The sequence below is a fragment of the Eptesicus fuscus genome, chromosome 13 (assembly GCF_027574615.1).
Source record: "Eptesicus fuscus isolate TK198812 chromosome 13, DD_ASM_mEF_20220401, whole genome shotgun sequence".
Lineage (NCBI taxonomy): Eukaryota > Metazoa > Chordata > Mammalia > Chiroptera > Vespertilionidae > Eptesicus > Eptesicus fuscus.
The window spans coordinates 81,496,952-81,509,290 of NC_072485.1; the positions used below are offsets into that span (position 1 = coordinate 81,496,952).

The following is a 12,339-nucleotide window of genomic DNA, read 5'->3' on the forward strand; positions in this document are numbered from 1 at the left end:
GGTGTGTCTCGTGTTCAGTGGGGTGTGTCCCATGTTCAGTGTGGTGTGTCCCATGTTCAGTGGAGTGTGTCCCATGTTCTGTGTGATGTGTCCCATGTTCAGTGGGGTGTGTTCCGTGTTCAGTGGGGTGTGTTCCATGTTCAGTGGGGTGTGTCCCATGCTATAAGGCTGGCGCTTGGGTCTGGGGGTGACCTGGGGCGGGGAGGCCCTGCGGTCCGGGGGGCTGGGGCACCTGAGGACGGAGGTGGCACAGAGCTTTCTCCCTTGTTCTCCACCCCCCCAGTCGCTGTCCGCGGCCTGTGTGCCGGGGCTGGCGGGAGGGTGGGCGAGAAGCGGGCCGTGGGTTAGCCCAGAAGCAGTGCCCGGCTCTGCGCCTCAGCTTCAGCTTGGGGGCGGGCGGGGCGGGCGGCGGCAAACGAGAAGGGTTCTCCCTCGGACGTGGCCACAGCTGCACGCAGAAGCGGGGCCTAGTGGACAGAAAGCGCGTGGGCCGACCTCACAGGCTGCGCTGAGCGCACTTAGGACGAGGCTGAGGAGGGCGCCCCGTGAGGCTCCTCCGCGCCCCTTCTCCCTGCGCAGGACCCCTGCCCCTGCCTGACTCCCAGCCCCCTCCCTCCTGGGCGCCTCCCCCTTCTGCTCATCCCAGGGGTGCGGTCCATCGGCCGAGATGCCCACACCCTAGATCAGGCCACATCCTAGCCCTGCCCCCGTGCCCCCCCTTCACCCGCGGAGGGCAGGGTGTGGCTGCATTCTTTTCTTCCGGAGACAATCTCTGGGCTCACCCACAGAAGGCTCACCCGACCCACTGCCGGCGAGTTTCCCGGCCTGTGCACGCTGCACCCCGATGCCGGAGGAGGGAGCAGCGGGCTGTGAGGCCAGAGCGAGAGGCAGGGCCAGTCTCCCCGGGGCCCCGTGCCGGGCGTAGGAGGCTGCGGGGAGGGAAGGGTGTTTAGCAAAAGCCTGACCTGCTGTCCGATGCTGGGCACCGTGAGGAGAACACGGCAGGCTGCGGAGACACTGGGATTCGGTTCCCGCCCCCGCGTCGTCACCGAAACACGCGCGGCCCAAGCTTCTTGCTGGCAGAGGCCTTGTCTTCCAGGTGTCCAAGCGCCTGGCCCGTGAAGCACAAGCAAAGCGCAGTCCGGGAGGCGTGCCTGTCCATGGGGGGCGAGGCCACGCTGAGCCCAGTGAGGGGGCAGAAGAACGTCCTCCAGAGATGCCGCGTCCTCGTCCCGGGCCCCGTGGCCGCGAGGGTCCATGGCCAAGGCGAGGGAAGGTGCAGGCGGAATTAAGACTCAAAACCAGCTGGCCCTGGCCGGTGAGGCTCAGTGGATAGAGCGTCGGCCTGCGGACTGGGGGGTCCCGGATTCGATTCCGGTCAAGGGCATGGACCTTGGCTGTGGGCACATCCCCAGTAGGGGATATACAGGAGGCAGCTGATCAATGTTTCTCTCTCATCGATGTTTCTAACTCTCTGTCCCTCTCCCTTCCTCTCTGTAAAAAAATTAATAAAATATATATTAAAAAAAAGAAAAGAATCCTAACCAGCTGGCTGGCCCATGTAGTTATGAGGGTTGCTGTACGTGGAGGAGGAGGCGGCGGAAGAGGGGGCCAGAGGCGGACAGAGAACCCCCCCCCCCCCCGGGAACGCGGCAGCCTCTCCAAACGGACTAACAGGGACACGCTCCCGGGGGCTCGGACCGCGGAAGCCGGACGTGCAGCCCGGGGAAACCGTGCTTGGACTTCCGACCTCCGACCTATAGGATAACAAAAGTGTGGGGTTTGTTCCTTGAAGGCGTCCGTCTTGTGGTGTCTGTTACCGAGACCTCAGGACAGCGATGTAGAGCAGCGGTCGCCAACCTGCGGGACCTCACGGACCACCGGTGGCCCGCAGCCCGCCGGTTGGCCAGCGCCGGCCTAGAGGCCGTTTGCACGAATCCAGGCCATCGATGGTGAAGGCCTGGCCTTGGCAATAGGGATAGAGAGAAGAGAACGCGTTCAAGGCAAAATTTTTTTAAGATACTTTATTTTTAAATTTATTTTAAATCCTCACCCTAGGATATTTTCCCATTGATTTTTAGAGAGAGTAGAAGAGAGAGGGAGAGACAGAGAGAAATATCGATGCGAGAGAAACACATCGATTGGTTGCCTCCTGCACGCACCCCGACCAGGGTCCAGGCTGGGGAGGAGCCTGCAACCGAGGTAGGTGCCCTTGACCGGAATCGAACCCGGGACCCTTCAGTCCGAAGGCCGAGCCAAATCGGCCAGGCAAGTTCAAGGTAAACTGAGAAGGTGACAGACTCGGAGAGCCATCGGACGCATAGGGTCAGCGGGTCAGATCTTTCTCCTGCCCGGAGGGTTGTTTCCCATCTCATCCCCACGGGGGAGCCCCCACCCCAGGTCTCCGCCCTGACCTGGGGAGGAGAGGGGTCCTCAAGGGCCTCCACAGTGAGGTGCCTCGGGGTGACGCAGGGCGGGGCCCGGGGCCCAGAGCAGCAGGTATTGAGAGCACGAGGCTTTGGGATAGGAGAGGCTTCTATTCCTTCGATGGAGACACAGCTGAGCTCCAAACCCCTGGTTTACCTGTCCTGACGCTGGCGACCGGCATGCCTGACTGAGTCTATTTTCAGATTTTTTTGGGTGTATTATAGTCTCATCATTTTAGTTCGGTCATGGAAGTACGTTGGGCGGTTAACTCGTGACTCACCCTCACATGTTCCCATGTGCTCCGTGAGCGCGGGGAGGAGCGGGCCCTAATGACACGCTTCAGAATGAGCGCCTGAGTGGCCCCGCCGGCCTCCCCGAGTCTTTCCGTCTCACCTCGAGGGAGCCGCTTGGAGCTGCCGTCGCCCTCGGTCCTGCGCACACAGCACGCCTGGCCTCCGCCACGCACCGGACACCATTCTGTCCCCATCATCTTGATGAAGCTGCTGAGGGCTGGATTTCCGTCCTCCCCCTGCCCTGGGAGTCACTGCTAGGTTTCCCGGCCAGGCTACTGCCCAGTCACATGTGGAGGGCGCGAGATGCAGCTTCCCTACCCATCAATCAATGCGGGCAGGCGGCCAGCCCGTGGGTTGTGCAATGGGACGGCCATGTTTGAGAGCTACCATTCTGCTTTAGCTTCCTTCAAGGGTAAATGTTGCCTTGGCTACAGGTGCGGGGAGGTGGACTGGTCACGGGTGATTTTCAAAAGAAATTTTCACCGAGATTCAGAGCGTAGGTGACAGAGTGATCGAGACATGTGAACTTCCGCCCCGGCCGGTTTGGCTCAGTGGATAGAGCGTCGGCCTGTGGACTGAATGAAGGGTCGCAGGTTCAATTCCGGTCAAGGGCACATGCCCCGATGCCCTGGTTGCGGGCTTGATCCCTAGAAGAGGGCGCGCTGATTCTCTCTCATCGTGGACGTCTCTCTCTCTCCCCCTCTCCCTTTCTCTCTGAAATCAACAAACATGTGTTTTTAAAGAAATGTGCACTCTCCCCCCGGAGCCCTCAGGGGCATGAGTGCTGGACGAACCGAGCGCTAAAAGCACATTTCCTGTTTTTAATCTTTTGTTGGGATACGCTGTAAGGTGTTTCTTTACGTAGTATTATGCATATGCCTGTGCATTCTACTTCTCAGATGCAGGAAGCTTAGGCACACATTGCTCCGGAGTGTGACAGACTCATAGTGAAAAGTGACTGATTATATAATCATGAATTTCTATGAGACGGGGGTGGGCCCCCTTCTCCTTCAGGTGTAAAACCATTCTTGGTCTGAATTGGGCCCGCGGGCCACAGTTTGCAGGCCGCGCTGTAGCATACGATTGAGGCCACGCATAGCGACGACCCTCTGAGCACCCCTCCACTTCTCTGCTCCCTCTGCTTTCAGGCAGGACTCTCGCATTCTGCCCTTTGGAAATGGAACGCGCATCCCTGCACCTCCAGGCCTCCGGGGGCAGAGGCCTTGCACCAGACACTCGCCCTTCCTTCTTCCGTCCCCCATGCCTGAGCTGGGTTGGCCCTAGGTCAACATTCCCCCAGCTCTGAACAGGCCATTACCATTCTGACCCTTTGATGGCCGCGATCCCCTCCCTTTGAACAACACCGACCTGGGTGGACGGCTCACCCCGGGCAAAGGTGTGCGGATGAATGGGGACCTAGATGCCCAGGAAGCAGGGCCTGAGCAGGGAGGGGGCCCCGGGGGAGGAGAGCTCCACCCTGGGCCGGGAATCTCCGAGAATCTCCGTGGGAAGTGGCCGTCCCCCTGACCTGCTCTGGAATTCTTAGTCGCCAGCCCTCCTCCTGGCAGGCAGGGCGGGCCCGTGGGCGTGGCCTTCAGGGGGTGAGCCCAGGTGTGCACTGTGGGGGCGGGGCCGTGGGCGTGGCCTCCCAGGGGGCGAGCCCAGGTGTGCACTGTGGGGGCGGGGCCGTGGGCGTGGCCTTCAGGAGGTGAGCCCAGGTGTGCACTGTGGGGGCGGGGCCATGGGCGTGGCCTCCCAGGGGGTGAGCCCAGGTGTGCACTGTGGGGGCGGGGCCGTGGGCATGGTCTTCAGGGGGTGAGCCCAGGAGTGCACTGTGGGGGTCGGGAGGACACCGGCATCCGTTTCACTTCCTGTGCAGTCTCAGGAGACCCCCGCATGGGGGAGGGGACCCCGCTCTGAAAGGCAGGGAGGGGCTGGAGGCGGGGTGGTGTGGGGATCCCCTAACTGAGAACTTGGAAAGCTCCTGCCAGCGAGTCAGCCTCCGATAAAGTAAACATGAGGCTGTGGCTCCGGGTCCAGACTCCAGAGCGGGGTCAGAGGTCAGAGTCCCACTCCCGCCCCTGGTCCTCGCCGCCTCCCGCGTCTCAGGCCCAGGCTCCGCGGCCTTGCGGGGGGCTCGTCTGCGGATGGGATGTGACTGAGCCCCAAAGGGCGGCCGCTGTGACCGCCGGTCTGACCTCCGCATTCGGATGGGCAAAGGCAGCTGGGAACGGACAGGGAGGCCGCCGTGTCCGGAGGAACGAGCCTGGAAAGGGACCGCGTTGCATCATCTTCCCCGCGGAGCGGAGCGAGCGGCTCTGACGTGCAGGGCCCGGAGCCCCGGCGCCGCCCGCGGCTCACGTCCGCTCCGGACACCCTGGCCGACACCGCCCCCTCCCGGCCGGCAGCGGCCCTTTCCCGGCTGCGGAGGGTGTGGCCCCGCCCGGGACCCACCGCCTGGGACGGGGTGGGGTGTGTGTGTGTGTTTACTTCTTTATGAAGAGTTCTGTTCTTTGCAGAGTTGGCTCTAGGGCGGTTTGAAAAGCGGGCATCACGTTGGGAGCAGCTGATGCTGCGTGGCGTGTGCAGAGGGGGTAGGGGTGGTGCGGGTAGGGGTGGTGGGGGTGGTGGGGGGATGGGGCGGGGCCGGGACCGGGCGGAGGGAGAGGCGGGCAGGAGGTGGAGTGAAGCCGGTGATGGCATTTGGAGTTTTAAGACGAGGGACTGGGAGGCTTTGCAGGAATGGCCCTGCGGGCGGGCGGGCGGGGTGGCAGGGGAAGGGTTTCATGGGATAAAAGTTGCTGTGTGTGTGTGTGGGGGCGGGGTGAGGGGGAGAATGGACTGCGGGGCGCCAGGTGTGAGCTGGAGCCAGTGAGGAGGCCCCTGGGGCGGGGGCGGAGGGTGGCCCTTGCCCCCTGGAGGGGCGCCGCAGGGGGGGGGCAGGGTCAGGATGGCCCCAAGGAGCCGCCCAATGGACAGAGACTTCATTGAGATGAGAAGCAGCGGGGGCGGGGCCATGACCTCCGCTGGACCCTGGAGTTGGCCCTGTTGGGGAGATGGAGGATATAAGGGAAGGAGGTCTGCGCTGGTAACAGACACCCAGAGCGAAGGATTTCCCAAAAGCCCTTGCGTTTGCTCCCTGGGCCCAAGGGCAGGACGCAGTGGGACCCCACGAAGGGCGTGGGGCGGGGAGGGAGCCCAGCATCCTCCACATTGTCTCTGTGCATCTGCCTGACCTTTCTTCTTCTTCTTTTAAAAAAATATATTTTATTGATTTTAGAGAGGAAGGGAGAGGGAGAGAGAGATAGAAACATCAATGATGAGAGAGAATTATGGATCGCCTGCCTCCTGCACGCCCCACCCTGGGGATCAAGTCCACAACCCGGGCATGTGCCCCTGACTGGGAATTGAACCGTGACCTCCTGGTTCACAGGTCGATGCTCAACCACTGAGCCACGCGGGCTGGGCTGTCCGCGCTTCTCTTGCTCACTTTGCCCCGTGTGTTAAGTATGGCGTCACTCGCAGTTTAATCTGTCCGCTTGTCTACTTTGCAGGAGCGGTGATCTTCCCACTGGATCGCCGGCTCTCGGGAGCAGAGGCCACTGCCTTCTGCACTCCGCTCTGCTGGGGCCTCGGACCGCCTTCATGTTTGTTAGGTTGTGAAATCCGCTCCCAGGTTCCTCAGACACCCGGCACCGTGGACACATCAAAAGTGCCGGTCAAGCCCCAGCCGGCTGCTCAGTGGTTAGAGCGCCGACCTGCGGACTGAAGGATCTTGGGCTCTATTTTGGTCAAGAGCATGTACCTCGGTTGCAGGCTTGCTCCCCAGCCCCAGTCGGGGTGTGTGTGGGAAGCAACCAATCTATGTGTCTCTCTCTGTCTCTCCCCCTCCCTTCCACTCTGTAAAAACCAATGGGAAAATATCCTCAGGTGAGGATTAAAAACGTCTACAAAAAGTGTCAGTCAGCACCTAGGGATTAATTTCATCCCTGAAGACTCTTTTGCCACCAGAGAAGAGAGGTGTCTGATTCTCTTCTTTGCAGGAAAGCTGACTGGACAGGGGCTCAGGGAATGGGAGCAAGTTAGAGGGGCACTGGGGTGAGAGCCAGAGCGCTGCCCAGCGGCCAGCAGTCGGCGGTGACACTCCCCCTGCCTCCCCCCGCCCCCCCCCCCCGCCCCGTTCCTGGGCAGAGATGGCTGTGAACAAGACTAACACGAATGCACAGCTTGCCTGCTAGGCCTCTGCACGTGAAGGCTGCACATAGACTGTCCTAATAATGGGAACAGATAAAGGGTCTAGAAAATAAACCTACCATTTGGTTTTTTCTGTTTCTGCCCCCTTTAGACAATAGTTAGACAAACAATTTCATGTGCCAAATACAAAATGAGGAAAGAAAATGGGTCTGTCACGCCTCAAAGTCACTCCCAAGACCCCGGGTCCCCATTCGAGGCAAGTCCATTCCTCCTCCTCCTCCGGCCTTTGTTTCCTAAGTTTTACAGGAATCTGCTTCCTCCCAGGGGTGGGCCATTGTCCTGCGCTGCGTGTGAGTTGAGGGATAGGACACAGGGCCACCCGGTCCTAACAGATCCCCAGGGCTCTGTCAAAATGTCCACCATTTCTCTTTCGGAAGCCGAACTCTCTGGAAAGCCCCATCTTTGCGTGTAGGCATGTTCGGATCGCATAATCACCTCGCCCAAGAGCAGAATCCCAAAGGGACGGCGGGGAACAGAACAGCCCATTTCATCCCTAGACGGCTGGGGCTGGAGGGCCAGCTGGGATTAGCTGCCACCCTATTCGGACCCCCCTTTCCCTGTAGGTCACGTCGGAGCAGGGCCCTGGTGCATTTCCAGGCGGCTGCCTGCCCCTGAGAGAGAGTGTGCAGGAGGCAGCGCTGCTGCCTGTGGCCGGCCTGGCAGGTGGACCGGAAGCGGGGCAAGCGGGGCCCACCGGAAGCGGGGCCCACCGGAAGCGGGGCCCACCGGAAGCGGGGCCCACCGGAAGCGGGGCCCACCGGAAGCGGGGCCCACCGGAAGCGGGGCCCACCGGAAGCGGGGCCCACCGGAAGCGGGGCCCACCGGAAGCGGGGCCCACCGGAAGCGGGCTCCGTGTATTCGCCTGTCTGCTGATTTTTATTTGCTCTGGCTACCCTTACCCCTCCGAGCGGCGGACTTGCGCACTGTCGTCGGTAAATAAAAAGGCAGGGCACAGAGGGGCGATGCTGGTGCTTTATGGAAGGGAGCCAGGCCCGGCTGGTGGGAGGGAGCCAAGGAGGCGCCGGGAGCAGCCGGAGATCCAGCGGTTGGAGATCTTCAGCTTCTAAATCCTAAGCACACAGTGGGCTTTTTTATTATTTTGTCCTAAAACGAAGAAACAAACAGCCCATCGTCTAAGAGTGCGCGAACCTCGATGTTAGACCAAGACGATGAGACACACGGAGATTTCATTGTCAACTAAGAGGTTCCCTGCTGTGGGAGGAGGTGGGCTCCTAAGGGCTTTGATGAGTCCTCAGGAGGCTGGTGACCTCAGGTGAAGTGACTGTGCCTGCCCGCCATCCCTCCCTCCCCCGGGACGTCTGCATTGGGACCCCCCTCTCTGGATGAGGAGAGGGTCCAAAAAATGCAGCCGAGGGACTTGGGGAGCCCACCCCCCAGCAGCTGGGCGGAGGAAGCGCCTACCATGGCCCTCCTGATGCTGTCCTGGTCCTGCTGGGGGAGGGTGCCCACCAGCCCCTGTAGCTTTCTGGCCGCATCTCTCAGGTCTGCATCAGGGCTGAAGAGTTCCACCGAGACCTCGTGACTGGAAAGCATGCTCACGAAGAAGGTTTTCACGATGAAGTCCAAGCAGTTCTCTGCCGAATCAGCAACACTTTCCCAAGATGGCAGCTCGCCGGCAGGGTCTGCCTGCGAGGCAAATGCCGGGCCTGTCAGCAAGAGATAGCAGCCTTTCATCAGCGCCTGGACGTGAGAACTGGTGGTGCTCCAAGCTGGCTCTTGGGTGTGTGGATCTTCCTGGGTGGCAGCCAGCTTTTTGTGGCTTGCCGGGGCCTTCCTTGCACTTCCTGGAGGGTAGGGAGGGTGGGGGGGGGGGCAACATGCCACCTGTTCTTTCTGTGAGGTCTCTGGCAGAGTATTGATCTTAGAAGCTCGGACCTGATTTTCGGTGCTGCGTGGGGGCTGGGAAGAGACCACTGAGGGTGTCTGACTGTTGTCCAGCAGAAACACGTCCCTTGTCAGTGGTTAGAGACAGTCTCAGCCACTGGTCACTGGGGCATTTGGCAAAGTCAGGCGAACCTGGCCCAGCAGGTGGCACCGTGAGCGCTGGGCCCTGGGGGACGCTCACCCACAGACGGACACGCTTCTTGTGTCTATGCCTCACCCCGCCGTGTCCCCTTCACCCGGGGTGCTCCCAGGCTGTGCTCCCTTTCCAGGTCCCTGCCCCCAGGAACAGGGGAGTCACATTTCCTATTCCCTGCAGGCCCCATCTCCCACGGAGCCTCAGATCCTCGTCTTTGAAGTCTCATGTGCAGGTCTGGCTTTTCTGCCTGGACTGCAGGGCCCCACCCAAAGTGGCCAGCTCAAACCAACCTTCTCCAGAACTTGGTGCCCCGTTTTGCAACTGACTATGTCATCAGGCAAGTTGCCATATCATTCTGTAGCTCAGTTTTCTCATCTGTGAAATGGGGATAACACCCCTACTCCATAAGGCCGTTGTAAGGATGAAGAGATACTGTGTGAAGGGGGTTCAGAACAGTGCGGGGCACGCGGGAGGTGCTGAAGAAAGACTGGGTATTGTTGCTGTCAGTGTTAGATGAGCACACACAAGCATGCAGACGCATCCAGACCCACCCCTTCACAGTCCTGTTTCAGTCCTATCTGCAGAGCCACCCTCTGTCCACAGCCCTGAGACCTTCCAGCTAATGTACACACTAGCCCCACATGTCATTTCTCCCGAAAACAAATCCTTACACAGTAGCTGTTCCCACTGCCTCTTGTTTTGGTTTTTAACTACCCTGCCATCCTCCAGGGTCATAAAAGCTATTGCCATGGATATTATGAAAATAGCAAAGTGAACTAACTGGAATGTGTTCAAAATGTGTGTGTGTGTGTGTGTGCGTGTGTGTTTGTGTGCATGTGTTTACTGAAAGGAGTAGGAAGGCAGGTACAGAGTAAAAAGCAGTTAGGTAGCAAATTCCCAAGAGAGATGAAGGGGTTTGGAGGGAGGTATGACCCACCTTTCTCCTCTCTCTCTCGCTCTCCCTCTCTCTCTCCCCCCTTTACTATCAGTATCATCTGCAGCTATGCAGACTCCTCACCCTTTCTTCAGAGGACAGAAATGTTTAGAAAACACCACTCTGGGTTGTTAGTTTCTTAAGGGAAGGGCCCTTTCTAGAAGACTCCTTTCTGCCCAGAATGGGCGATCTTGCTTTGGCTTGGGTTTCTTTTGGATACACGAGGCTCTGCAGCTCCTTCCAGGCCCTTGGCTGCCAGAATTGGGTGGAGACCCCAAACCTGGAGGCTGCCCCAAGGCCTCTTGGGGTCTGTCCAAGACTGGGCTTGGGGAGCTGGTTGTCCCTCTCCGTTGAGTCCATCCCCTGGAATTCTGAGGGCGTCGGAGGCGGGCGGTGAGATACTTGTCAGTTTCCTCACGGCCTCAGGGCTCTTCCCAAGTTTCCAAGGCGGGCGGGCGCAGGACCCCGCTCCTGGCTGGGCGTCAGCACCCCCGGCCTCCCAGCAGCCGAGCAGTGGGAGCAGACACATGCCCCTGTCCCGAGCAGACCTGGGTGGCAGGGAGCGTTCCCTGTCCAGCTTGGGGGACAGGGCTCTGGGCACTCACCAGGGCGGCGGCAGAGAGCCAGGGTGGCCAGGGCGAGGGTGACGGCCAGCTTCATGGTGGCGGCAGGCTGGAGAGAGGCTCGGCCGTCACTGGCTCTGTGGTCTCGTGTGCGGGGTGACCGTCCATCAGGTGCCTTCTTATGTCCTTCCTCCGCGGGGGGCAGGGCCTGGGCTCCACTCGGGGGCCACGCTGTTTATCTGGGCATCGGCTCGGTGGGAAAAGTAAACATTCTCTTTTCTCAACAGTTTCTGTCCCCATTGAAACAGCTCACACGTGAGTCACTTGTGGGGCGGGGGGGGGGGGGGGCAGCGTCCTACGTGGGGCAGCAAGGGGACCCGAGTCACAGGGTGTGGGGATCTGGCCGCCTGGGCCTCTCTCCTTGAACCTGAGCACAGGGCAGTCCAGCCAACAGAAGCAATGGTAGGGCCCCCTGGACCCATCACCCCAGGGGAAACTGAGGCTCCCAGCCCTCACAGGTGGCAGTGGGGGAACTGGGCCTGGGGGCTCCAGCCCCGAGGCCGCATGTGCCGGGCAGTGCGGTGGGCAGGCTCGGGGAGGGCCGGAGGGAGCATGCGGGGGAGCAGGACTCCAGCTGCCAGCAGAGGCCCAGGCTGCACCGGCTGCAGCGCGCCCGCTCCGCGGGGCCTTTCCCACCGACACTGCGGGAGGCCTGCCCACCTGGTGGCCGGATCCAGGGCACCTTTGGGCCTTATCTCGCTTGACCTCTTCGTGGCCTTGACCCTCTTGACATTTCCTTCTTGAGCTGTTTTCCCTCCTGCGTTCCCACGCCGCGGTCCTTCCTGCTTTCCTCCCTGCGCTTTAGTGTTGATTCTGCACGGACACGCCGCGCCCCCTGCCCTGGTGCCAGGGGTTGGCTGTGGCCCCTTCTCTCCCTCCCCGCTCCCGGGCTGCTCCTGCCCTCTCCCCCGCCCAGCCCGGAGCACCCGCCAGCCTGGTCAGAGTCAACTCTTAAATGGTCTGCCCACCTCCTCGCTTGCCTCCTCAGCCATCACCAGAGATCTTTCTACAGCCCGCTGGCCATGTCATTCACCTTCTTTAAAAAAAACCCACACTTTTATTGATCTCAGAGAGGAAGAGAGATGGAAACATCCATGATGCGAGAGAACCATTGATCAGCGCCTCCTGCGCGCCCCCTTCGGGGGATGGAGTCCGCAACCTGGGCCTGTGCCCGTGACCAGAACCGAACCGGGACCTCCTGGTTGACGCTCAACCACTGAGCCACGCCAGCTGGGCTCCTCATTGATGTTTCTATCTCTTCCTTTCTGGAATTAATAAAAATGTATTTAAAAACAAACAAACACGGAACAAGGCAGCACAGCGTGAGCAGCGGAAGGAGCGCAGGAAGACGCACAGAGGCGGTTGTGCGTGAACGCCCGGGAGGTGGGGGCCTGGCTGCTGCAGGACGCGGTGCGGGAGGAGGGAGGAGGCGGCACAGCTGCGGGCCTTTGGAGTCCGGGCTGTGTAACGGCCGTCGCTGCAAACAGCTTCCCAAGAGAGAGGCGCCTGAGCCCTGCTGGAGCGGGCGAGGCCGCGGGCTCACGGGAAGTGGAGTGGCGCGGCCAGGACAGCTGTGAGCGTGCCACCCCGTCCTAGAGGGGTGTGAGGCTGGGCATGCGTCCCCGTTCCGGGGGGGGACCCCGACCGCCGCCCTCCCCCAGCTGCCCCAGGAGGGCTCTCCCCGCCCGGCCCTGGGAGGCCCCTTGGTGGGGGCTTTCTCTCCCTGCCCGGAGCCGCAGGCTTCTCTGACCTGCTTCCTGGGACAGT

The 12,339-nt window shown here is 60.9% G+C and overlaps 1 protein-coding gene across 2 annotated transcripts; it reads right to left on the reverse strand.

Moving 5' to 3' along the window:
* Nucleotides 1-7,962: 7,962 nt before the first annotated feature.
* SCGB1A1 (secretoglobin family 1A member 1) lies at nt 7,963-10,689 on the reverse strand. Of its 2 annotated transcripts, XM_028137904.2 has the most exons (3): nt 10,555-10,689; nt 8,397-8,641; nt 7,963-8,078 (listed from the first exon to the last, which is right to left on the reverse strand). In XM_028137904.2, the coding sequence occupies exons 1-3, from the start codon at nt 10,607-10,609 to the stop codon at nt 8,031-8,033; spliced, it is 348 nt and encodes a 115-aa protein (XP_027993705.1). In that variant the 5' UTR covers nt 10,610-10,689; the 3' UTR covers nt 7,963-8,030. The 2 variants fall into 2 exon arrangements, with proteins under 2 accessions (XP_027993705.1, XP_054581331.1); XM_054725356.1 differs by lacking the exon at nt 7,963-8,078 and having other exon boundaries at nt 8,104-8,641.
* Between the last annotated feature and the right edge of the window lie 1,650 nt (nt 10,690-12,339).